Here is a 26,187-nt window from a genome sequence, read left to right as displayed (position 1 = left end):
CTTCTCTGGGAGCGCAGCTTTGCCCCTGCAGGCAGCAAGGCAGCCCATTGCATGTTCATCCCATGAGGTGCCCCTCCTGGTCTCTACATCACCCTCCCCCCTTCTCCTCACCAGTCAGCTCCCTCTCCCACCCCCGGTCCCCCCAAGGAAAACTCCCAGGGCAGGTTCCCCCATCCCAGGATTTTGGGGTCTCAGTATGGCAGCAATTCATCCAGCAGCAGGGATGGCACCCCAGGAACCGGCAGCGCTATCTTTCCCTCTCACCTCCAGGTGCATCCCTGGGCCCTGCTCCCTCCTCTGGGGCCCTGGGCATTTCCCAGTCTCCCTGACCAGAGGCAGGATCCTCCCCAGGGTCAGAAACCTCCCTGGCATCATCATAGCCATCTGCTGGGTCACCTCTGGGCCAGACAGGGACGTCTGAAAGGAGAGGAGAGTTGGTGACAGTGAGAAGACACGTCCTGCAGAGCAGAGGATGGGAGGATGTGCAGGGACATGGGGCTCAGACACTGGTTTTGGCAGCACCACAGGAGACCCCTGCCTGTGTCCTCCCCAGCTCTAACAATGACACCTCTGTCCATCCCAAGTCTGCAGGGAGGAGAGATCCACCCCTTCCTGCCCCCCGTTACCTGGGGCTGACCCCGGACCATCCTCCTCCTCACTGTCCCCGGGCTGGGGCTGCACCTTGGTCATGGATCCCTCTGAATAGGAGCCTGGAGAGAGGTGATGCCGGTGTTATGGGAGTGCGCTCTGCTGACCCAGCTTGGGCTCAGTGCTGCTGGGGACAGGGGACCCACCGAGCCAGGGCTGCGTGGGGAGGAGGGCTCAGGACTCAGCCTGCTCCCCTGGGACAAACCCCCTCTCACAGAGGCTCCCAGAGCTGCCCTGGGACAGCCCCTTCCCTCACCCCTCAGGTGTCCAGTGGGACACAGGGACAGGCAGAGAGGGGCTGTCCCCAGCTGGGATGGGCAGAGCTGGTGGGGAGGAAGCTCCTCTCCCACGCCCACCACCTGGCTGCTCTCCCCACACACCCCACAGCCCCACAGCTGCAGGGACCATGGGCCAGGGGGCTGGGGTCCAGGGCAAAGAGCCCTGCAGATGTGCCCCCCATCAGGGACCCACACCCACCTGAGCCGCTGAACCTTGCCTGCTTCTCCCACGCCGGGCTGTAACCGATCTCCTCGTACAGGGCCTCAGGGAAGGGCTCCCAAGCTCTCTCGGAGCCTGCGGACAGAGGCAGGGCTGGCTCAGGGATGGGCAGAGAGGGGACAGCATCCTGCTCTGCTCCACCAGCCCTCTGCCCCTGGGACAGCCCAGGGCTGGCCCCACAGCACAGCCCCACTGCGCTGTCCTGTCACCGCTGACACTTGCTCAGGAAGGGCAATGTCCCCATGGAGATGGTCAGGGGCAGCGACACCCTCACACCATCCCCTCAGAGATAGCCCTCGTGCCCCTCTGGGCCCTGGGCCAGGTCCCTGGTGCTGACCTTGGAGCAGCTCCTGCCTTTCCTCTGCCCCTGGAGCTGCCCCCTCCCTGCCCCATGGATCCATAGCACGGCCCCTGCCCTGCTGGGGGGGTAGGTAAGGGTTGGAGGGAGGAACAGCCTGGGGGCCTGATGCCACAGGGATGGACCCTGCTGTCCCATGCTTCTCCCAGCATCTCCCCTGCCCCACAGCCCCCTCCAGAGCTGCCCAGAGCACTGCCAGTGGCAAATCCTCACCTGTCTCTCCTCTGCTCCCATCTCCCCCAGCCCAGCTCGGCCATTGCTCTCCTTGCCCCATCCCTAACTCCCCCCGAGTCTGGAATCTCTCTACCCCTTGCTGCTGGTGGATCACGGTCAGGCAGTCAATGGGGCGGCACATGGGGATGCAGACAGCACACACTCTGGTCCCCCCAGCTCTGCCTGTACCCCTCACTGACACCCCACAGCACCCCTGGCCTTGCCAGGAGGCATCTTCCCCATGGACCGTGGGGGAAGGACCCACCTCTGCGCCCAGCCCTAGCGCTCCACACTTGCCCGGCCAGGAGGGCCAGGAGCAGGCAGAGAAGGGCTCCCAGGATGATGCAGATGATGACGGGCAATGAGACTCTCCCGCTGCCCGTCGGACGGCCCTGGGTGGGATCTGCATGGGCAGGAACATAGAAATAGCAGCAGCAGGCCTGGGAGAGGTGGGGGGCTGGGACAGCCCAGTCCTGACCCCCCCTTACACCGGGGGGTAAGGGACCCCATGGGGGGGAGTGATGGGGAAGCTCCCACCCTACCGGGTAATGACAGCCCTCCCGAAACCCCTCCCCCACTGCTAACCCGGGGACACCTCTTGGGAGTTTCACACCCCAGCAAGGAGCCCCTTCCCTCCGGCTGTGGGTCACAGCCTGGCCCTGGGAAGACCCAGCGCTGACGGGGAGGACAGCTTACCTGCTAGGGGGGTTGGTGCTGCTGTCCTGGGTGCAGCTGCAGAGGAGGAGAAGGAGAGCAGGGCTGAGAGGCTGGGTGTGCAGGTACCAGGGAGCCTCCTCTCTGGCACGCCGTGTGTCTGTGCACATGTGCGGACATCCCTGACACATCCCACCCAAAGTGTCCCTCCTGTGGGGCTGGTCAGGGTGGCCAGGAAGGAGCCCAGGGCCATGGGCAGGACAGTGCAGGCAGCCCAGGAGATGCCCCCAGGGGCTGCAGGGCCCTGCAGGCAGAGGCTGGAGGATATCCAGCCCCACAGAAGCTGCTGCCCACTTGGCACCAGGCTCCCAGGCGCTGCACGGACAGCCTTGCTCTCAGGAGCTCTACAGCCATGCTGGGACCCAGCGGGGAAAACGCCTGCCCCAGCTCCTTGCCAATACCCTCGTGAGGGGTCCCAGCCCTGCCCCTCACCTGAGCAGTTGACGGCAGCGTCCTCCTTATGCCGGCAGGCACCGCTGTCCCCAGGCTGGGCCCAGCAGTCCTGCAGAGACGGCTCTGTCCCCCGGCACTCCACCTTCTCCAGCCAGATGGGGCCCGTCCCCTCCCCAAAGGCAGCCTCGCCCAGGGCAGACACTGCGGGGCCACAGCCCAGCTGCCTGCATGCCACCTCGGCATCCTGCATGTCCCACGAGTCGTCGCACACCGTCCCCCAGGAGCCATGGTGCCACACCTCCACTCTGCCCGAGCACCCCTTCTCGCCTCCCACAGCACGAATCTTCTCCCTGTCTGGAGAAGGCAGAGACCTCTCAGGGCACAGCACAGCAGGCAGAGCCCTGCCAGCTGAGACAGGCACGCAGAGGAGCAGCTACCTGTGCAGCTCGTGGAGTTTGGGCACGTGGCCCCCAGGGCCGGGGGCATTTCTGGCTGTCTCCCTGGAGAAGGAAATGCAGCGGTGAAGGGGCTGCTGCAGGGGGGTCGTGTGGCAGACAGCGGGGCTGAGTTCTGCTCGCACATCCCTGTGCCACCTCGTTCATGGATGCAGCTGAACCCTGGTCATTCAGGGGACACACACGGCACATGGTGGGGGACCCTGACTGCTCAGCCCCAAAGGGAGCCTGGTTCACAGAGCAGCAGGAGGAGGGGACGCTCCTTGGAGCCCCGACAGGTCCTTTCCGAGACCTTGCCTGGAGACACCTCTGCCTCCCCCAGGCACTGCTGGGAGCCCGGCTGGCAACTGCTGGTGAATGTGTGGGGCTCTGAGAGCTGAAGTCCCCTTTGTGCCACCAGCAGCAGCAGCAGCAGCAGGAGGGTCTGGCATGGGAAGGAAAAGCCCCTGTGGGCTCTGTCTCTGCGTTTGACAATGCCCAGCAGGGAGCAGGAGCTGGGGATGCTGGTGCCCGGGTGGCTCAGAGTTACCGTTGCAGGTGATGTGGGTCTCATCTCGCAGGTCATCGCAGGACTGTGGGTCCCAGGGAGCGGAGGGACACTGCCAGAAGGAGCTGTTTCTCTCCCCACACTCCACGCGATCCAGCCAGGCGGGGCCAGTCAGCCTGCCAGAGGTCGGGTATCGTTCCAAGGATTTTGCATCCCCACAGCCCAGCTCCTTGCAGGCCAGCGACACCGTTTTGGGAGTCATTGAGTTGGAGCAAACGCTCCCCCATGTCCCGTTATAGAAAACCTGCAGGCGCCCGGAGCAGTTGGTGCTGTTCTCCAGCCTCAGGGCCACGAACTCTGGGATGAAAGGCACCGAGGGGGAACAGGCTGGTCTGGAGCTGTGGGAGCAGGGGTACCCCTGCAGCCCCCATGCCCTCAGCCAGGCAAAGGTATGGCCAGCATGTCCCCCTTGCACCCATGGACAGAGAAAATTCATAGAATCCTAGAATGGTTAGGGTTGGACAGGATCTCAAAGATCATCTAGTTCTGACCCCCCTGCTGCGGGCAGGGACACCCTCCACTAGACCACGTTGCCCAAAGCCTCATCCAACCTGGTCTTAAACACTCCCAGGGATGGGGCATCCACAACCTCTCTGGGCAACCTGTTCCAGGGCCTCACCACTCTAACAGTAAAGAATTTCTTTCTAACATCTAATCTAAATCGACCCTCCTTCAGCTTAAACCCATTACCCCTTGTCCTGTCACTACACTCCCTGATAAACAGTCCCTGACCATCTTTCCTGTAGGCCCCTTCAAGTACTGGTAAGCTGCAATTAGATCTCCCTGGAGCTGCCTTTTCTGCAGGCTGAACAATCCCAACTCTCTCAGCCTGTCCTCACAGGAAAGCCCTCTAATCAGCTTTGTGGCCCTGCTCTGGACTCTCTCCAACAAGTCCCTGGTGGACAGACAACCCTGCCCTCCCCACTAACCCATGGGCACAACTGAGCTCCTCAGAGACCATTGATGGGACTGAGGGGACCTGTGCATGGGTGTCCCCAGGATGGGCTTGGGCAGGGGCTCAGAGGCAGCCAGCGACAGCCTCGAGCGTTGCCGGCTCTCCCCTTAGCCCGGCCTCCCCAGGCACTGGGCTCCCACCACAGCTCCCAGCACAGACCTGAGCAGACGACTCCTGCATCCTCTTTGTGCCCACAGTCGTGCTTCCCCCAGGACCCTGCCGGGCAGTCCCAGAGAGCAGCTTCGGCCCCAGAGCAGTTCACACTCTCCAGCCAGATCTGCCCAGAGCCTTCCCCGAACCGAGCAGAGCCAACCGCCTCCACCGCCCCTCCGCAGCCCAGCTGGTGGCAAACGACGACGGCATCGAGCAGGTCCCAGCCATCATCGCAGATGGTCCCCCAGCTGCCCCGGTAGTAGATCTCCACTCTCCCAGCACAGCGCCCGGACCCGTTCACCAGCCGGACCTGCCGGCTCCCTGCAGCGGGAAGAAACCCCAGTTGCTGTCAGGGGCTGGTGCCCACCCAGCCCAGAGCCTGGGGGGCCCCTGAAGTGCCACTCACCCCAGCAAACGACCCCCACATCCTCTGCAATACTTGCTGCCAGCGCACTCTCGGCCAGGGAGGTGTTGCAGAGGGTCAGGTTGGCCTCGTGCCCTGCACACCGCACCCCTCGCAGCCCCACGGGACCTGTCCCTCTCTCAGGCTTCGGGGGGTTGTAGGCTGTCTCTGCCTCTCCGCACCGCAGCTGCCGGCACACCACGCTGGCCTCCTGCATGTCCCACTGGTCATCCAGGACTCTGCCCCACATCCCGCGCTGGAAGATCTCCACTCGCCCGTCACACCGGCTCCCTCCACCCACCAGCCGCAGGGATGCGGAGCTGGCTGAGCCTGGGGAGAGCAGCCACGTCCCAGCCCTCAGCAGCACCAGAGAGCCCAGGAACCTGAGGTGCCTCTCCAGGCTCTGGAAACCTCACGGTGCCCTGAAGCTCAACTGCTTCCCCCAGCCCTCTGTAGCAAGCTTCAGGAGCAGGTTTCCACACTGCTGGTTTCCCAGTCCCTGAGCCTTCCTGGGCAAGACACTCTCTTGGCTCTTGCTGGGGCAGAACCACCCAGCACGTCCCTGCTGAGGCAGATGGGGCAGCTCCCGCAGGAGGGAGCAGCAGGTGGTGCAATGGCCTGGGGATGGGCAGCACCAGGACAAGCCTTGCCCAACCTCAGCAAGCTGGCACTGGCACTGCTCAGACACGGGGCAGCACACACATCTCTGTCCCTCTCTGCGCCCCTGGGGAACGGGGGCTGGGAGCCAGTGTCCCTGGCAGGGAGCAGAGCGAGGGGGCCCTTTCTGACCAAACAGGCCCAGCTTGGGTCTTGTGCTGAGCAGAAGCCAGGGCAAAGCCCAGTCCTGCTCTGCAGCTCACACCCCTGCTCTGCTGCTGCTGCTGCTGCTGCTGGGGACAGGCAGGCAGCCCCTCTGGGTGTGGGATTGGGCTCTGTGGGACTCTCTGTGGGTCTGGGACAGGGCTGTCTGCAGCCGGAGGGAGGGAGCTGAGCCCCACAGCCCCATCCTGGGCCTGTCCCGCAGCATGAGAGCAGGGGACCCCAGGCCTGGCTCAGTCCTCAGCTCTCCCACATCAGAGCGTTCAGTCTGAGCACATCAAGATCTCCACATCACTCCTGGTGAAGCTGGGGTTTCTCCAGGGAGAAATTCACCCTGCTGCTGCTGCCATGGGGTCCCTTGCTTTGGGTGGCCATGTCACACCCCAGGGGAAAATGGAGTCAACACAGTGTTCTCCCAGCACTCACCTGAGCAAATGACAGCAGCGACATTCTCGTGGGAGCACGGTGAGGCTCCCAGGGCAGTCACTGGGCACTGTCCCAGGTGGCCTTCAGTCCCATCACAGTGGAATGACTCTCTCCAGGTGGGGCCCGTGCCTCTCCCAAAATGCCCTCCTCCAGGAATGGACTCAGCAAACCCACAGTTGAGGTGGCGACAGAGAACGTGGGCATCCAAGAGATCCCAACGGGAAGCACAGAGGGTGCCCCAGGTCCCCAGCACCTGGACCTCCACTCTTCCATCACAAGCTGTGCTGCCATTCACCAGCCTGAACCCTGTGTACTCTGGGGACAGAGGAAGATGAGAGAGGCTGCGTTGGTGCTCTTACAGCGTCGGTAGCTGGGGGACAGTCTAGAGGGACAACCTTCCTTTCTGCTCCTTCTGCAGTCTCTTAGGGCTGTAGAAAACCACATCACCCCTCCTGACTTCACACCCAGCACAGCACAGGCCCCGTCCTGCTCCCCGTCCCCAGCTCACACTCAGCATTCAACACCCCACCCTGAGTCCTTACTTGTGCAGGTGAGACCGGCAGTGTTGGCTTGGGTGCAGGGCTGGTCCCTGGGGGACCCTCTTGGGCAGGAGGCGAGAAGGGATTCATTCCCCAAACACTGCAGCTCTCTGTCCCAGATGGAACCACCACTTTTTCCAAAATGAGCTGCCCCAGGCATGGACAGGGCTACGCCGCACTGCAGCTCCCCACAGACCACGTCAGTGGCTTTGGGACCAAAGTCTGAGTCACAGACAGCTTTCCACTGGTCCTTGTCATAGATCTCCACTCGTCCTGAGCAGGGGCTGTCCCCTCCAACCAGCTGGACAAATCCTGGAGCAACCAAAGACCCCTGTGAGGTCCCAGAGCCCTCTGGCAGTTGCCTGGCCATGCCTCACCTCATCTCCAAGGTGGCCACAGGCAAAGAGCCTCACAACTATCCCAGCAGCTGCCAGTGGGTGCTGATGGCACAAACACACCAGAGACCCATTCCACTCTTCAGAAATCAGCACAGCACTCGGGGACTGGCTTTTCTACCAAACCCACAGGCACCACTTAAGTCAACTGCTGCTATTCTGGAGACCCTGGGCTGCTGGGAACTGGCCCCAGGCCCTGCAGCACCCAGAGCTCTTGGCCCCAAGGAGATGGGCCCAGGTGCTGTTGGCTGTTGCAGCCAGCTCTGCCCCACCCAGCTCAGGGCCAGGCGCAGGAACCCCTTGGAGCCACCAGAAATGCACCCCAGTCCCACATGGTTCTCGGGCTGTTGGGGCACTGCTGGGAGATGGGACATGTCACAGGGCACAGATGCAGTGTGGGTGTACCTACAGTCACTGTCTGCACCAGCCCCCAGCTCCAGCACCTGCCTGGGGAGGGTCCTCAGCCAGGGCCAGAGTGCAGTGCCAGGCGTGCACAGCCCTGGCCAAGGGCTGGTCAGAAGGCAGGAGAGCGGGCAGAGGAGCAGCCCTGGGCTGACACGAGCTCCCAGTGCAAGGACAGGCACCAAGGAGAGCCAGCAAGTGCTGGCCAAGGCCCTGTGACACAGGGCAGCCAGGGGCTGGGGTAGGCAGGAGAGGCTGGGCAGCAGGTCAGCACTGCCTGCACAGGGGTGTTTCCCTCTGGGCTGGCTCTCATGGGGTGACCCTGGAAGAGGCATGAGGTGGCCATGGGCCACCCTGCTCTTCTGCCCAAGCCCAGTGCTGCTCCCGTCTCAGCAGACCCTCTGCTTTGGGGGAGTCGTGTCTGCGAGGGAACACAACCCAAAAGTCCCTGACGACCCTGGGCCCTTCCCTGGGGCTGTGGGTGGCCACGTGAGCTGCTCTCAGTGTCTCTGGCATGGGGGAACCAGGTCCTTGGTGCTGCCAGACAGCTCCTGTGTGTACAGGAGGAGAAAGATGGGAACCAACAGAGATGGCAGGGCAGGGTGGGCACTCATGTCCCAGCCCCAGGCACCCACGGAGGGTGGGCTGAGCCACACCAGGGGTCAGGCAGTGGCAGGTTCCCCCTGGGCTTTCCTCAGGGACCAGGGAAACCAGCAATGACAGTCCCAGCTCAGCAGGGTGACTGGTCACACTGGGCCCTTCTCCAGTACCCCCATGTTTCCCTGAGGGCACAGCCAGGTCCCTTCCCCCATCCCAGCCACAAAGGTGGGGAACGGGCTGGCCCCTTACCTGAACATGTAACTCCAGCATCCAGAGTGTGATCACAGTAATCTCGATAAAATTCTGTGTTTGTGCAGTCAGACAGGGCAGCCTCGTTGCCGTCACACTGAACGCCATACATCCAAATGGGGCCAGATCCTGGCCCAAAGTATCCATACAAATGAGCTTGAACAGCAGACCCACAGTCCAGCTGCTTGCAAACCACTGCAGCATCAGACATGTCCCAGTCATAATGACACACGGTCCCCCACTGGCCCTCTTGTTTCACTTCCACTCTTCCAGCACAGCGTCCGCCACCATTTTCCAGCCTCACCTCCGCAGCCCCTTCAAACACCAAAATGAGAATGGCGAGGAGAGCACCGAGCCACAGACCACAGGTCTGGAGGTACCTCCTGACCAGGCTGAGGCACAGGCACCAGCATGGGAGCCCTCCTCCTTCCACGCTGTCTCCAGGGCAGTGTCGGGGTCCCTTTTCTCTCCATGTCCTGCAAAGGGCTGGAGGTGCCCAGCTCTGGCCCTGCTGGGCCATTCACCACCCCACAGCCTGAAGCACCTCCTCCCACCTCAACGACCCCCTGCCCATGCCAACCCGCACACCATGCCCGGCCCTGCACAGGGCACCGTCTCCTCACCAGCCCAGAAACCCCTGTACAGCCCCGTGCCCCCAGGCCCACGGCTCCCTCTCCCACCCAGAGAGCACAAGCAAAGGCAGAAGTTCCATCGACTGGAGTAACATCTGTCCCTCACCTCAGCGGCACCTTCAAAGCAACCCCATTCCAAGGGGTGTCCCAATGACCCCACTGGAGCCCGCTGGCCCCATCTCTGGGACAAGGATGTCGGCACTTACCCCTGCACAGCTGCACCCAGAGGAGCAGCCACAGCACCTGAGGGGACAGGAGTCCCTCCATCCCCATCCTCAGCCTTCTGCCCTGCTGGCACAGCCCTGCGGAACCCCACTCCCTCTCACGCCTCCTGGGGACTCACAGGGACAACGATGATGGGAGGGTAATATATCTCTGTCGATGCCGATCCAGCTGCAGGAGGAGCCAATCAAAGCAGCAGCACCTTTTTAGACATTATCAGGAGCGATCTCCCCTCCGACACAGCCAAGCCCTCCAATGAACTTCTCCAGCGCCGTTCATGACCATATATGAGGGACATAGATGTTTCGCTGCGGGTGTCATGGTCACTGCAGTGGGGGATCGTCACGGGACAAGCTGGGTGTGGAGGGGAAATGGGTTTGTCACCCCTCGACCCCTGCTGTGGGCACGGGGAGCAATGAGCATCTCCTCTGCTGGGCTCACCCAAGAAGCCAAGGCATGAGTGTCCAGGCACCATCAAGCCATGGGAACCACGGAGCTGGGACTGCTTTGGGGTCTGTGTCAGCTTGGAAAGGAAACAGCCCCTGCCCCTGCTACAGCCCCCGCTGTGCTGGGAGCAGCAGCTGGGAAAAGTCCTCGGCCAGGGGAAGAGCTCCATGCCAGGACTGCTGGCTCACCCGTCCCTCCCCGCAGAGCCCCACGGCAGGTCCCTCGCAGGAGCCCGAGCTGGGACATGTCCCTGCCCTGGCAGCAGACACGCAGCCCCAAGGCTCAGACGTGTCCCTGACTCTCTGCGTGTCACCCAGGGGCCGTTATTCCCCGCGGGCAGATCGGGAGCTGGAGCCTACAGGTGCACAAACCACAGCCCACGTGGCCTGGCAGCGCTCGCCGCGCTCCCCCCGCAGCGCCCCGGCAGGCAGTCTGTGGTTTCCTCCTGGCACCGTGCCCAGGCACATCCCTGCGGGGCCCCGGAGCCACCCCCACCCCGACTGCTCCAGCCAGGGCTGCAGGGGCTGCTCCTTCGGCCTCGCAGGCACGGGGCTGGGCAGCTCCCGGCCCCCGGCATGCCCCTCTGATGCACACGCCCGCTCGGCACTGAGCCCCACGGCCACGGACTGCCATCGCTGACGTCACCTCACACCCTCCTAGTGCCACCACTCTCTGAGCAGCACTTAGACTGACGGTAACCTCACAGCCCTCCCACTGCCAGCGCTCTCTGCTTGGGAGTTACAGTGACCGTGACCTCACACCCTCCTACTCCTGCTGTTGTGTGCTCATGACTCACGCTGTCACACATGTGTGTGTGTGTGTGCTGTGTACAGGCTTCTGCTGACGTTGGTTCTTCCAAAAAGCCATGTTTGGGTGGGGTCTAAATGATTATTTTGATGACATCAGAAGCACCCACACAAGCCATATCCCTGCTCTTGGCCTAAAAGCTACTCCAGCAGCAGGGAAATGATGAGCTCATGCACAAGCCATGGGCATACTCCTGGCCTATCCACTACTCAGCCACAGGTGATGTCATAGCATCTACCACTGCCATGTGCCTCTTCCTGGCTTATCAGGTACTCAGGCACCACTGACATCACAAGGACATTCACCAGACATCTGCCAGCTCCTGGCCTATCACCTCCTCAGGCACCAGGAGCCTCACAAGCACCTACACTATCCATAAGCCTGCTCCTGGCCTATCAGCTCCTCAGGCAAGAGAGACCTCATGAGAACCTGCACAGCCCACAGGCCTTCTCCTGGCCTATCAAGTGCTCAGGCACTAATGATCTCACCAACCCCTACTCAAGCTTTTGGCCTTCGCCTGGCCTTCCAGCTACCTGGGAACCAGTGACCTCACAACCACCCACACAGACATCTGCCTGCTCCTGCCCTGTCAGCTATTCGGGAAGCAGTGACCTCATAACAACTACACAGTCCATGGGCCTGCTCCAGGCCTATCAGCTCCTCAGCTGAGAGTGACCTCACAAGCACATATCCTCCTATATGCCATGTACTCGTTGTTGAGGTATTCAGTCTCCAGTGACCTCACAAGCATCTACACAAGCCATGAGGCTACTCTTGGCCTATCAGTTACTACGGAAGCTGTGGCCTAACAAGCTCTTTCTGTAGCTTTAGAACTGTATATGTAAAAACCGCATATATCATTATATAATAATTAATATAATTAATATGTTATAAAATATATTAAATTATATTATCATTATAATTAATGATATATTAAAGTATTGTATCTATTTATAAATAAATAAATAAATTTCTTAATATAATTATACACCCCCTGTTATAAATCTCTTTCTATATATCATATATATGGTATCTCTTTTCGTATTTGAGCACTTCCTGGACCAAAGGAGACAGGCAGCCAATTGCAAGGCTGCCTGAGAACACCTGGCTATGATGCTGTCAACGAAGGGCTGCCAGCCAATCACCAGGCAGGATGAAAGGAGGCAGGCAGTAGCGGCCTCCTCCCTCTATGTAATGACAGGGCGCTTCCTTTGTGATGTGCCCCTGAGGACAGCAGGACGGGGCGGCCGGTCCTGCCAGCCAATCACAGGGGCTGCTTGAGAACACACGGGGGTGACGGTGTCAAGAAATGGCAGTTAGCCAATCACAGAGCAGTATGCCGTTCACCAAGACGGCGGCTCACGGCAAGGGAACGGCAGGACCCCCTGTCCTGGAAGGGTGGCCAGAGCAAAATGGCGGCCACGGTGTGTGTAGGGGAAGGGCCTTCCGGGTCTGATGTAACCCGGCAGGGGTGGCCGGTGCTGCCAGCCAATCCCAGCAGAGCACATGGCCAGGAGAGGAGAGGGACTTGCGGGGCAAGTGGCCCCTGCGGCTGCTGGGAGGGGGTGGGACTTCCCCCGGCAGCTGGTGGGCGGGGCAGCTGTGGCGGCGTGTCTCCCGTAGCAGTGGTGCCTGTGCTCCTGGCGTGTTCCAGGGCAGGGATCCCCAGGCACACCAGGAAGGCACCCGGGGAGGGACAAACAGCCCAGCCAGAGCTGGGCCGCCAGAGCTGTGAGAGCCTCCGGTTCCCTCCCATCTCCAGAGCCCGTGCGGGACTGTCTCAAAGAACAGACGCCTCCTTCAGCTGACAGGAAACACCGGCCCTGGTGGAGCTCTGGGGGCAGCTTGTCTGAGCTTCTCCTCCTGGGGAACCTGCAGCTGCCCCAGCACCGCCTGGAGTCACCGTCTGACACCGTCACAAAAGGACCCCTCGCTCTGGGGGTGTGGGACTGCCAGCACCTGCACCAGCAGCATCCATAGTTTACTGTCACTCACGGCATCCAGCCAAAGCCTCTCTTCCTCTCATCTGTCTGTGGGGCTGTGCCAGGAGCGTGTCTGATCCCTTAGGAGTATCTGGTCAAGGACCTGTTTCAGTGCAACCAGGGATCCTAAAACAGTGAGCAAAGGAGGAAGCCATAGACAAGACCCTACAGGGAGCCAAACCTGAGCAGCAAATGAGAAGGGAGGCAGTGATGGGAACCAAAGCTGGTCAGTCACGCTAAGGGATGAAGGCATGTGAGAGGGTGAGAGGGTTTATTCCAGCAAGGTTGTCTGATTGGGGACCTTCTCATTTGGGAAACCAAGAGAAAAAGGGGCAAGCAGGAGCAACATCTGCTGAGACACAGACTTGATAAAGTAAGCAGAGTCAATGACAGGAAAGGAACTTTGCCAGGCACACTAATGGATGGGCCATCAGGAAACTACAGATGCTGCTTCCAGGAAGATCAGCTGGACTTTTCAACTGACATGGCTGTGAATCAGAGGGACCCGGGACTGGGAGGGATGCTGGAATCAACAGAGCTATGCACACCCATGAGGGACATGCAGCGGAAGGGGAAGCAGGGAGGAAGAAAGAGGGGAGTAGACAGAAAAATGGTATAACAGAGGCCAATTGCATGTAAAACTAGGTTTGGCAGGGGAAAGGGGATGGAGTTTTGAACAACAGAGAAGGGCCAAGGGCACTGCTGGTGTCTGAGGAACCACCAGGGAAACAACTGTGAAACGTTCATAGGGATGAGGGTGTGTTCCTCTAAAAAAGTTATCCTGGTCAATAGCCCAGCTGACGTGCCTCTAGACCAATGGATGCAGACTAGGTAACAAAGAGGAGGAGCCCAGCACCATTGTGCTGCTAGAAACCTCATGGCTGGTGGTTGCTACAGGCCACCTGACCAAGAGGAGCCTTTTGATGAAGTCGTCTGTCTTCAGCTACGGGAAGCATCACGCTCAGAGGCTCAGATCCTACTGGGGAACTTCAGTCCTGCTGGCATCTGCTGGAAAAGCAGCACAGCAAGCTGTAAGCAGCCCAGGAGAGTCGTGGAGTGCGTCGAGCACAATTTCTTATTCCAGGTGACAGACAGCCCAGCCAGAGGAGAAGCGTTACTAGACCTGTTGCTTCCAAGCATGGAAGAACTAATCAGAGAGGTCAAGACTGATGGCAGCCTGGGCTGGGTCTACGACCCTTTATTATTACCATGCTTTTCCACAGATTCTTCCACTTGAGCGTTCCAAGACTGTGAAGGGCTGTTTTGTCCTTCACCTCTATGTCAGCGCATGCATTTTTGCAACTAGTCGCAAGCTGCCCTAGCTAATGGAGAGCTAAGTATCTGCCTTTACACAGATTTAGTTTTTCCTCTTGCTTTGCAGTTATCTTCTAATTGCTCTTCCTTTTGGTTTTCCCCTCACTCTTAAGGTTTTAAGAGGAATGTTTAGGAAGAATTCCTGTTACTTCTTTCTCGGACTTGATCCAGCATAGGTGAGATTCCACGCTTTACCTTAACGTACCCTGACTCAACGCTTGGCCTGATGCAGAGTCACATCGCTGTTCTGGAGCTTCCCTGGGTGTTACAGAAGTGCAATACTGCCCCAGGACTACACAGATGAGATTTCAGCTGTTTTAAATAAAGTTCAGACTGTGGCAATTCCACTTTAATGCTTTCCTTTGTTTGTGGAGCAAGTCCTCTGTTAGAGCGACTGAAAGGACAGTTACTCATACCTAAAGACTCTGTGAGGGAGGCTCTTTGATATCAGACTTCCTGCAAACTTTGCTGTTTTGTATTCACTTTTTTAGCCAGTTGCTGTACGTGTGGCTTGGAGGTCCAGATGGAACGGGTGAGGGATGCCTGATCAATCTCCTTCAAGAGGAGCAGCCCTGGATTGAAACTGTGTACAGTTAGTAACTTTGAGCAAGAAATTCCATTGCAGGAATTAGCGACTCCTTTGAGCTTACTTGTATAGTAAAGAAACAGTTAATGGGAAGTCACCTACACTTCTGCTGTCGCAATGGATGTCCCCATAGAAACTAAGAGAGAAAGTTATAGAATACTTACTTTTTGCCTTACTGAGTAAAAAGCAAAGGGAAAACAAAAAAGTATCTTGAAATCGTTAATCTTGACTTTGGGAGGGCTGGGTCTTATTAATATGGCCTTTACATAACACTTCGTGGCATAAGGCATTAGCCTAAAAATACAAGTGAAAGCTCCTAGCTGTATTTTTGCATTTCCCTCATCACGCTGCTTATCAAGAATCTGGTCCTGTGCATTCTTCCAGGAAATGAAAAGCCGTGGTTGCAGCGTGCTGTGTGTCTGTGTGCAGCCGAGGGGCTAATAACCACCCTGGGCTGGAGGCACTCTGTGCCCTGTCCCCAGAGAAAATCCAATGGCTGCAGGGGGCACCTCGGCCTGAGCCATAACCCGCTCCTGTGAGAACCAGCATCTTCCTCTCCCCCAGGACCACCCCAGTGGGCTGCAGCCTTTCCTCGAATGCTGCTGGGCCAGGCTGGACTAAGCAGAGGACAGTGGGGTGTTTTCCAGCCCGGAGCTGAGAAGGAGGGGAGTGGTGGGCTGTTGAGCACTCCTTGCTGCCTCCCAGCGTGCTGGTCAGCATGGACTCCCCTTCCCTGTGGCTGAGGGTTTCTTCAGCCATCATCTACCCCTGTGGCTGGCTGGCCTGGGGTGACAAGCTCTGAGCATGGCCCAAGGGCTCAGGGCTCCAGGCTGCTGGACCTTGTACATTTTTCTGGGGGGAATCTTAGCAAAACAGTAGTGTGGGGGCTGATTTCTCTCCTGTTCCAGAAGATACAGCCTGTTGACCATATCAGCTGTTTGACCTTCAAGAAATTGACAGAAATCAAGAAAATCAAACTGGGACTGCGTGTCCTTGGGCAGCTCCTCTTTGCTGGGAAGACCCTGTCTGAATCAGCCCGCTCTCTTCACCCAACCTTGTTTCTTATTCACACCTCATCTCTTTTCATTTCCTCTGATCTCAAACTTTTAGAATCATAGAATGGTTTGGGTTGGAAGGGACCTTAACAATCATCTTATTCCAACCCCCCTGCCATGGGCGGGGACACCCTCCACTAGACCAGGTTGCTCGAAGCTGCATCCAACCTGGCCCTAAACACTTCCAGGGATGGGACCAGTCTGCTTTCTGCAAGCCTAAAGTCGCATTAATTAACGTCCTCCAGTGGATCGCCCAGCTCTGGCTCTCCATCAGCCTGTGGCCATCATGCCTGGCTGACGGATGCTTTCCAGTGAGTCCTTTTGCTTAGCGGAGCATGAGAACTGCGCCTACCCCTAAGCAGGTCTAGAACAAGCCAAAAAAGGTCTAGCCTTGGAGGGTTTTTTTTTAAAAATTACTGTTTTTATGAAAATTGGAGGGGTTTTGGATAAACTTTCCAGCTCTTCAGTCCCCGGACATGCTGTGTTCTTGTCCTGGTTTCAGCTGGGATAGAGTTAATTTTCTTCCTAGCAGCTGGTACAGTGCTGTGTTTTGGATTTAGGATGAGAATAATGTTGATAACACACTGATGGTTCTGGTTGTTGCCAAGCAATGAAGGACTTCTCAGCTTCTCATATTGGCCTGCCAGCGAGAAAGTGGGAGGCACCCAAGAAGCTGGGAGGGGACACAGCCAGGACAGCTGACCCAAACTGGCCAAAGAGATATTCCATACCATATGTCATCATGCTCAGTATATAAATGGGAGAACTGGCTGGGAGGTGGGCAGCTCAGGAACTGAGTATCGATTCTGGGTGGTGAGCAATTGTGCTGTGCATCACTTGTTTTGTATAATCTATTATTATTATTAATTATTAATTATCTTCCTTTTCTGTCCTATTAAACTGTCTTTCAACCCACTGGTTTTACCTTTGTTTTCTTTTTGATTCTCTCCCCCATCCCACTGGGGGGTGGGAAGTGAGCAAACAGCTGTGTGGTTGTTTTAGCTGCCTGCCAGGTTAAACCATGACAGTTCTCCAAGTATCTCCCTACGTATTAAGGGACCCTCTGTACACTGGCTTGAATCCCTGTTTCAACTTGTGGTGGGAAGATCCTACTGCAACCTAAACAGCTGTAGGGGCTGCGTTGGTGAAGGAGATGTGTGATGTGCCACCAATGGGGACTGGGCATAACGAGAAACCTCCTTGCCAGCTATAGATCCCAATGCACCCACTGCCGAGGAGAATGAGAAGGGCAAGACCTGGTGAACACAATGGAGAAGCTGGTGGCAAAGGCTCTGACTTCATGTTCCTCATCAGAAATCTCTGTGACATCTACAGGCTCAGTTCTATGTGGAAGATCCTCCAGGTGGGTTATTTCTCGAGAGCCTTATGTCAAAGCAGAGCTGAGGGGGGCAGGCCTGACCAAGGTCAAGACCTATATAATTTACTCATGGGCTCTCTTCCAGTTGAGAAGCGTGACAAGCCCCTGCAGGGTGCAGTCAACCTCCTCTTTGTGCCCTTCCACTTGCTTCTTAGGATAACAACGTGCATCTGTGTTTTTTCAGGGTAAAACCACCTGGTCGGATACAGCACTGATGTTTTTGGTGCTGGACAAAGCAAAAAAACAGCTGAAGAGCAAAGATTCCATGGAAAACCAGAGCTTGACTGGTTTCACAATCTGTCACAAATATCACAGGACACTTCCATGGTTGTTCTGGAATCATTGCCTGGTCTTGAACCCTTGGTTTATCTAGAACCATTGGTTGATATGGAACCTCCTGGAAACAGGAGGTTTCCATCTGTGTTGATGGAGAGCTGTGGCAGCTCCCTGCTGCCAGGGGACACAAAGGAGACTTTGCATGGACACTGAACCTCATTGGTGAAGGCAGAAGACCCCTCATGGGGAGGTGCCATATCGATTGCCTTCGCTTACATCTGTTTTGCTCAACTTCTGTAGTCTGTGATGAGACAAACATAGAACATCCTCCGGTTGCCTTCCATCCCAGATGAGCTGCTGGAAGACCAAATGAAGGAGATCATGGATGCTTTGGGTGATGGTGAAGCCCTATGCCTGCTGGAGGTGGCCTTCCACACTGCACTTGCTCTGGCCTCATCCTCGAGCCACATCACTCACCTCCTCAAGAACATCCGCTTCAAGCGCTATGTGGTGAAGGGGAGTCACAAGGCCGAGGTTCACAGCTCTCTCCACCCCACTGTCCTGGCACAATGTGTCCTGGCAGACAGGCTTTGTTTTGTCTGCTTGTTGCTTTGTAGATCATTGTTCCTCTTCCTTCTTGTTCCTTGGGCTGAGAAATAACTGCGACCATCCATTGAGTCTACTTCAAATGTGGATGAGATGTATGGTCTACCTTGCTGCCTCGCTTGGTCCCCATTCGCTCACCAGAAGTTTCTCCCTGTTGACAGTGGCCATGCAGGAGGACCCTTCCTCCCCACTGCTTTGCCTTAGAAGCAGAATTGTTCCTCAGATAGGTAGGAAGCGAGGTAGGAAGATGGTTATCCCATGCCTCACTTTCTATCACGTTTCCTTTCCAAGGGGTCCTACCTTCCCACCATGCCTAGAGACCTGCTTTTTGATGAGGAGACCTGGAAAACTGGTGCGATGGATAAGAGTAAGTATTGGGGGAATTGGCAGAATCTCGCTGCTCCTGTGCATGAAGGGGACCCATCAGCAACTGACTGAGATTGGCCAGGGGACAGACAGAAGGGATCAAAGACTCCTGAAGGCCATCTCTGTCCTTCTGTTGAGTCCTTCATGATCTCCACCTGGGTGGAGAAACTTTGGGTCCCTTTTTGAAAAGCTCTGTGAGAGGCATGTGGTGGGGCTGGATGCCAGGAGCTAGGAGCCAGACCTGTATCCCTCTTGGTGAGCTTCTGGCCATGTTCCTATCACAGAGGGTGTTGTGGGACATAGCTGACTAACTGTATCCTCTTTCACATGTAGCTTGCCAGTGTGGCTCGTACTGGATTGTCACTGACATAAGTGTTGCCTTCGGGATGGTGGTCTCTGCAGCTCTGTCTTCTTGTGCTTCTCATTGCAACCCTGTCACCTCCACAGGAAAAAGTCAGGCTTGGAATGAGTTTCTCAGGTTTTCTTCTAGCTCCCAGAGGTGCTCATCCCCTTTGCACCACCTTGAAACACATCTTGGCCTCTTGGCCTGGCTGTTTCTACTGGGTGGTCACTGTAGATGCTCCTCCTACTGCCCTGCTTCCCTCCTAATGTGGACTCCAATGTCACCTCCGTGTCAAGCGGTCCTTCACCTGCAAGAGCAGCTGCAAAGCTCAGAAGCCAGCTGGGCTCTTCTCCAAGCCAGCTGGGCTCTTCTCCCAGCAAGGCACTAGGTTAAATGGAGCTGGGATTTGTGTCTCCCCTTGGGAGCAGTGCCGTGAAGCGGGTGCTTCCAGGTCTTGGTCACTCTCATCCCCAAATCAATGCCTAGGCATGTCCTGTTGACTGTAGGAAGAACCTGGTTGTCCTGGAGATGTTTGCTCATAGGCACACATCTCGTCCTGCCTGTTGTTAGCTGTTGAAATGACCCCATGTAGAAAGCCAGGTGGAGGCCATGGAAACCTGCTGGGTGCCCCCAGCTTTTGCTAGATGCCATCAGCACCCAGCTGGGCTTCCAGTCTTCTCTCTCACTCCACCCTCTTGTGTCCAAATGCAGCATGGACTTCCCATGGAAGTGAAGACATGCAAGTGTGGTGCTGCCGTTGAGGGAACTGACCACAAACCTGAGACAGGCCTCATGCAGAAAGAAATGAAAGTCAATCCTCCTGGCTCCACAACCCCAGAGGGCTTCACCCGTCCACTCAACCCTCCCGCAGAGCCACGGGCATGGGGAAAATACCATGGCTGGCCAAGGCAAAGGTCTATGTGTCCTGTGGCCCCATCGTGGGACATAGGAAAAGACATGGTGGGTAATTGCTCTTTCTGAATGCAACACCGAGGATAAAAGAGAGAAAGGGTCCATCCTGGAGAGCCCTCTCTCATGGAGAAATGAGCTGGAGAGGTGCCCGTTGCCTGCCTGCGTTGGTCTTGTGAGAGATTTTCTCCATTCATCCCTCCTGCTGGGGATCTACACTGACAAAGAGGTCTACCATGCTGTAAGGGGCATTCAGCTTAGTTTGGGAGGAGATCTTCTTGAGAGCCTAAGAGAGGAACCTGCCCTGTGTTCCAGGCAATTCTAGACCTGATGAAAGAGGAATAGGAGGATATGGAAGAGTTCTTCTGGGGCCACCTTCGGAAAGACGTGGTGTGCCTGGCAGAAGCACTCAGCAGGAACACACAAGATGCCATGTTGCCTGTTCCTCTGTTTCTACAGCACCTGAGATGGAACAACCCTGCAGGTAGAGTGATGCTGGGAAGCTCTGGGAAGTCACCAACAGGTCTGCGGTTGTTAGGTTTTAACCGGGACCGGTGTCATTGGTTCCTCCTTCCCAGGACAGTCTCCATGCCAGGAAACCAATGAGAAGACAAGGAGGACCATGAGGGCGGTGAGCTCATCCAAAGCGCTCAGGCCAGACCAGCTTGAGGCCATGAGCAGATTGGGAGATAGTTTGCTCCAAGTAGGCATCTGTGTCATCCTTTCTGCTCTTGGTTCCTCTTCTTTCTACGTCATTGTACTCCTCGCTGTCAAGCAGCCTAGCAGAGCTCTGGGCAGACCTCAGGGTCTACAGAGAAAAGCTCACGTATTCCTTTGTGTCTTCTACAGACAAGAGTGTAGTCTTGAGCATCCTGCAGGAGGAAAAGGACCGAGAAGATTGGAAAACCTCCTTCAAAGCCCTGGCTCAGCCCTTCTTCCAGGTACGCGTGTGCCCAGCTGCTGCTCGCAGGTATCACGTACCCAAAGCACCGCTTTGCTGGTGGTCGCGTCCATTTCCAGACACATCCGCTGAGCTCAGGGTGTTCCCACGTGGAAGAAAAGAGATCGGTCCCCTCTTTTTTGAGCTGGGACCTCGTCCTGCTGTGGTCTCCTGCTCTGCTCCTGCAGACAGCTGGCTTCCTGGGTGCTTTTTACATGCCGATTCAGATCCCCCTTGGAAACCAGATGGGTTTCTTCCCTTGGAGAAAATCACCTGTAGGTTTCTCCCTGGGCAGTTCTGTTCTTGTCCCTTTGGTGGCAAGTTCTCACCATGCCCCCCACTTCTCCAGAGCCCTCGTTGCTTTTCTTTGCACTAAGACCCCATGAATCCCCTCGGGCTGCTTGGGCAACGAGGGGTGGCTCCTAATGACCCTGGGTTCTTGCAGGAATGGGAGCAGAGCCTTCACTCTGTCAAGGAGCGGCGGATGAATGAAGGTCCCCATGGCTCCCCCAGAAGGGGAGCTGGGGGGGGCAACTGGGAGATGTGATGGGGTGCGCAGTGCTCCCAGTGCCCCCCAGTGCTCAGCAGTGCCCCTTGATGCTCCCAGTGCTGCCCCAGTGCTCCAAGTGCTTCCCCATAGCTCCCTCCAGTGCCACCCCAGTGCTCCCAGTATGGCTCCCTGGCTCCCCCAGTGCTCCCAGTGCCACCCCAGTGCTCCCAGTATGGCTCCCTGGCTCCCCCATAGCTCCCTCCAGTGCCACCCCAGTGCTCCCAGTATGACTCCCTGGCTCCCCCAGTGCCACCCCAGTGCTCCCAGTATGGCTCCCTGGCTCCCCCAGTGCTCCCAGTGACACCCCAGTGCTCCCAGTATGGCTCCCTGGCTCCCCCAGTGCTCCCAGTGCCACCCCAGCCCCGCCCCCTCTCCCCAGCCCCGCCCCCTCTCCCCCTCCCCTGCCGTGACTCCGCCCCCCGCAGAGCGCGGGAGCCCCACCCGCTGTCGCGCATGCGCGGTCGGACCGGCGGGGAAGGCGCCGCTGCAGCCCAGACCCGGTGGGCGGCTCCGTCCGGTACGGGGAGGGGGTGGGGGGGTGTTGGGGGGGGGTGTTGGGGGGGGTCGGGGGGATCGGGGGTGTTCCCGGGAGGGGGAGGGGAGCGGGGGTGTCAGCGGGAGGGGGAGGGTGTGTGTGAGGCAGAGGAGTGGGGGGAGGGGTCTGTGAGGGGAGGAGGGAGGGGGAAGCTGTGAGGGGGAGGGGCTCAGTGAGGAGAAAAGGGGCGGGAAAATGGGCCACACGTGTGTTCGTGTGTGTGTGTGTGTGTGTGTGTGTGTGCACCCACAGGCGTGTGGCTCCCTGTCAGCACCACCGCCTGCCTGGCCCCGTTGCCGGGGGACTCCACCAGTGCCCCCCACCTTCAGGGTCACCTGCCTGGGGGCTCCACACACACCCACCACGGCCACAGCCGCCTCGCCGGGGGCTCCACTGACAGCCCCCATGGCCGGGAGCTCCGTTGGACAGCACCATGCTGTGTCTGAGCCCCAAAGGCTCCCTAAATCAGTGTGTTGGATCCCCAGAGCTCCCAAACTCTGAGCCCAAAACCTCCCTACACTTGCCGGGGGCTCCACTGACAGCCCCCATGGCCAGGAGCTCCGTTGGACAGCACCACGCTGGCTCCTAAGGGCATCGACCACCACTATCACCGCAGCCACCAGCCTCTCCTCCATCACTTCCTGGGGAGGGGGCTCCCCAATGGGGCTCCCCATCCTCTGTGTGCTACCTTGATCTGTGGGGATCACAAAGGCTGCAGAGGACCCAGGAGAAGCCTTGTCCTCTCTCTGGTCACAGCTGGACCCCAGTCATCCAGCTCAGCCCCAGGTGAGGAGCTTTGTCTGGGAGTGACTTGTGGGGTGAGAGCTGGCAGATGGGTGGGGGAGGTTGTCCCAAGAACATGTCCTGGTGGTGTGGTGTAACCCGGTAGGCAGCTCAGCCCCACACAGCTGCTCCCTCCCTCCCTCCCTCCCTCCCTCCCAGCAGGATGGGGAAGAAGAATCCAAAGGGTAAAAGTGAGTGAACTCGTGGGGTGAGATGAAGGCAGTTTCACAGGTAAAGCAAAAGCTGCGCACACATGCAAAGCCAAATCAGGAATTCCTTCACCACTTCCTAGCAGCAGGCAGGGGTTTAGCCCTGGGCAGGAAAACAGGACTTCATCAGGAGTAACAGTTGCTTGGGAAGACAGAAGCCATCTTCCAAACATCCCCCCTTTCCTCCTCCCCCACAGCTTTTTTGCTGAGCATGACATCATGTGGTCTGGAATATCCCTTTGGTCAGATGGGGTCAGATGTCCCAGCTGTGTCCCCTCCCAACTCCTTGCCCACCCCCAGCCTACTCGCTGGCGGGGCAGGGTGAGAAACAGAGAAGGCCTTGACGCTGTGTAAGCACTGCTCAGTGACAGCTAAACCATCGGTGTGTTATCAGGACTCTTTTGGTCACAGATCCAACACACGGCACCGTATGGGCTGCTATGGAGAAAATTAACTCCATCCCTGCCACAACCCGTGCAATAAAGCCCATCCTCCTCCTGGCACGCCAGTGGCACGCAGCAGAGAGGAGAGTTTGGGCACACTGGAGGGGCTGTTGCATCCCACAGGCCTTTGATCCCATCTCTTGTCACTGCCCGACTGCAGCCAGCCCCCAACCCCCACCTGCCCGGATGGGCTCCCAGCAGCAGAGACATGTTGGTGCAGGGGGCAGACGGGGATTTTGGAACAGGACTGGGGAGAAAGGGTGGAATGCTTCCCAGGACAAGAGGCGAAATCTCTCTCCTCTCTCCCCAGCTGTGCTGTCTCCTGCCTGATGTCATAATGCACCTTCAAATGATGCGGGCTGATGTCACAGGGGGATGCCCCACATCACAGGGAGGTCTCCCCAGCGCCACGTGGGTGCTGGCATTTCCCGGCGAGGCCTGGGAGCTGCTGGGCACTGCTCAGGGGCTCTCCACTGCTGCCCTTCGGAGCTGCTCCACAGCCAGGAGCAGGGTCAGGAGGCAGCGGGGCTGTGCTGGGGGACCCTCGCTGACAGGCAGAGCGGAGGCACGTCAGAGAGGAGTTTTGGGAGAGGAGCTGCGAAGAGCATCCCTTTCGCTGAGCTGAGGGCAAGCAGCCAGCGCGATGGAGGGCTGCTGCACCGTGGCCGTCAGCTTGGAGCTGAGCAGCTCGTTCCCCATGCTCCTGCGGCTCTCCACCAAGGGTAAGGGGTTTGGGAGCTCCTTCCGCAGGGGTTGCGCTGGGGCTGTCCGCTGTCAAAAGCTGCGGGGGGTGGCTGGACAGGGCTGGGGGCTGCCACAAGAACCCTGCCCGAAGGTCCCACAGGGCTCGGGGGACAATGTAGCAACCAGAACTCCCGGCTGCCCGCAGCCCCCAGGCTCCCATGGGCATGGCTTGGTCCCCTGGCGAGGGGGGCCACCCAGGGCCAGCTTTTCCTGGGAGCTGGTACCTCTTGGGGTTCTGGCTCTGGGATGAAAAGGGGTCCTGCATCCCAGGGGCTGGGGTGTCCTTCAGCTCTCACAGGGCTCTTGTGAGGCAGCTGGAAATGCCTCTGCTGTAAATCAGCCCTTGACTTTGAACTAGTCTCCTCTGGGAGAACCTCTGTTCCTTCCCTCTGGAGCCTCTTGTGCTGCCAGGCTGGCAGATCACATCCTGGGCTCTGGGGTGTCATCCCTTTCTGGGGGTTAGGTGGCCACAGCCCTGATCGGGAGCCCGTCCCACGTCCCCATTTCTGCTCCAGCCCTGCCCCGGGAGCAGAGTAAGGCGGGCAGTGTGAAATGGGGGCACAGCCCCCTTGCCGAGAGACTGTGAGCTGGCTGGCCTGGAGCCTGACCCCTCTTTCCCTTGCTTTCCAGAGGTTGTGGCTATCTGGGACGCTGTGTCCGCGTACATCCTGACACAGATGAAGCTGGACAAGGTGGGTTGGCCTCTTGGTCTCTCTTTGTCCTGGACAGCCTGGGCGCTGGGGAGCGATCCCTCCTTGAGCATCATGGCCGCACACCGAGACGGCCTCATGTACCCACAGCTGCTGCTTGGTCAACCAGGAGAAAAATCAAGTCTGGACCTAGTCTGAGGAAGTATTCAGTGCACGATGGGGCTTCACTCTTCCCTGTGGTCAGAGTGGAGAGACCAAGCAGAGAGACAGGGGATTATGCTGGGTGCATACCAAGGGTAACGGCTGGGAATCAGTCCCAGGTGTATTCCCTGGGCTGGAAATGTCTGGGATTTTCTCTGGCCAAGGGATGTGAGCAAGTATTTTGAGGAGGGGAAGAAAACAAATGGAGAACATGGGCCTGTTGCAAAGTTTTCACTTTACCCATCTCTGCAGTACTCACTCATCAGCCTTTGGTCTTTTTTCCTGGGCAGGGTGTCCTGCTCACAGGACTTGGGACCTTCGCTGTGCTCCGAGAGCAACTCCAGGGCAAAGAGGCGGCGTATGCGGTTCGAAGACCAGTCTTCCAGCCGGACATTGATGCATTACATCTGGAGGAGCTGGTGTTCCCTACAGTGGTTATCCCTGGTGAGAAGGCAGTGGCCACCCTCCACTTTCCCCCTCCACGTCCGGGGGAGGATGTGTGCTCTCTGCTCTTTGGCAAGGGCTGGGAGATGTCGGGAATGGCCTCCAAAGGTCGGGGGACAGCTTGAGCTCCCCCAAAACAAACCACTCCCCGAGAGCTGTTTTATAAACGACCGTTTCCCTGGCATGTTGTTACGAATCTTACACAGAAATTTGGCCTGCTGTGGCAGTGACGATGTTCCTCCTCCTCGCAGGCAATGTCAAGATCCAGCCGCTGAACTACAAGTGGCTGTCGCGAGCCACCTGCTTCCCGCAGCACGTGGTGGCGGAGTGCGTGCGAGAGACCATACGCTTGTACTCGTTCCAACTGCAGAAGGGGCGGCGCCTCGCCTTCGCCTTCAAGGACATTGGCATTCTGTCCTGCAAAGACGACGTCCTGTGCATGCGGTTTTATTACGACTGTGTCACAGGGCTGGAGAGGAAGGCCAGCCGGATTGCGCTGCTTCGCACGGTAAGTTGCTCAGGTTTTGAGGGCTGCTTCCGTTCTTTGGGAGCTTATTGAAGGGCGAGCAAGCCAATCGCCCTCGGCCAGCCTGGACGTGGCAGGCCAGTCAAACACCTCTCCCCACACTCACCCCCGCTGACTTCTCCATTAGCAAAGAAAGTTTCTTCTGAGTTTCTGGGTCCTTGCCCTGCAAAAAGCCCGGCACTGTTATTGCGCAGTCTCAGCGTTTGCCGTGCAGCTTCTCCAGAGCAGAGCAAGGGTTAACGCTCATGGAGGAGGATTTGGAAGACTGGTTTGGAGAAGTGGCTTTCTTTTGGAGCGGGAGACAGGTCTGCTTCCTTTGGGAGCCAAAAGAGAACTGCCTTGGAAACCTTCTGACAGCTCCGTGTCACTTTGCAGAGGCTGTGGATGCCAGGTGCAGAGGTCTCCGGTGGAGCAACCACCGCTCGGGGGATGCAGGCTGCACCTGCCCAAGCGTTCCCCAGGTGAGTGCCTT

The 26,187-nt window shown here is 58.0% G+C and overlaps 1 protein-coding gene across 1 annotated transcript; it reads right to left on the bottom strand.

Moving 5' to 3' along the window:
- Positions 1-247: 247 nt before the first annotated feature.
- On the bottom strand, positions 248-8,978 carry LOC129196870 (antigen WC1.1-like). Its single transcript, XM_054804839.1, has 12 exons — positions 8,768-8,978; positions 7,125-7,433; positions 6,579-6,897; positions 5,341-5,657; positions 4,941-5,255; positions 3,809-4,123; positions 3,262-3,324; positions 2,808-3,178; positions 1,983-2,109; positions 1,126-1,221; positions 627-710; positions 248-417 (listed from the first exon to the last, which is right to left on the bottom strand). The coding sequence occupies exons 1-12, from the start codon at positions 8,976-8,978 to the stop codon at positions 248-250; spliced, it is 2,697 nt and encodes an 898-aa protein (XP_054660814.1).
- Positions 8,979-26,187: the final 17,209 nt, after the last annotated feature.

The sequence above is a fragment of the Grus americana genome, chromosome 27 (assembly GCF_028858705.1).
Source record: "Grus americana isolate bGruAme1 chromosome 27, bGruAme1.mat, whole genome shotgun sequence".
In the NCBI taxonomy this organism is placed as follows: domain Eukaryota; kingdom Metazoa; phylum Chordata; class Aves; order Gruiformes; family Gruidae; genus Grus; species Grus americana.
This window is presented reverse-complemented; position numbering and strand designations above follow the sequence as displayed.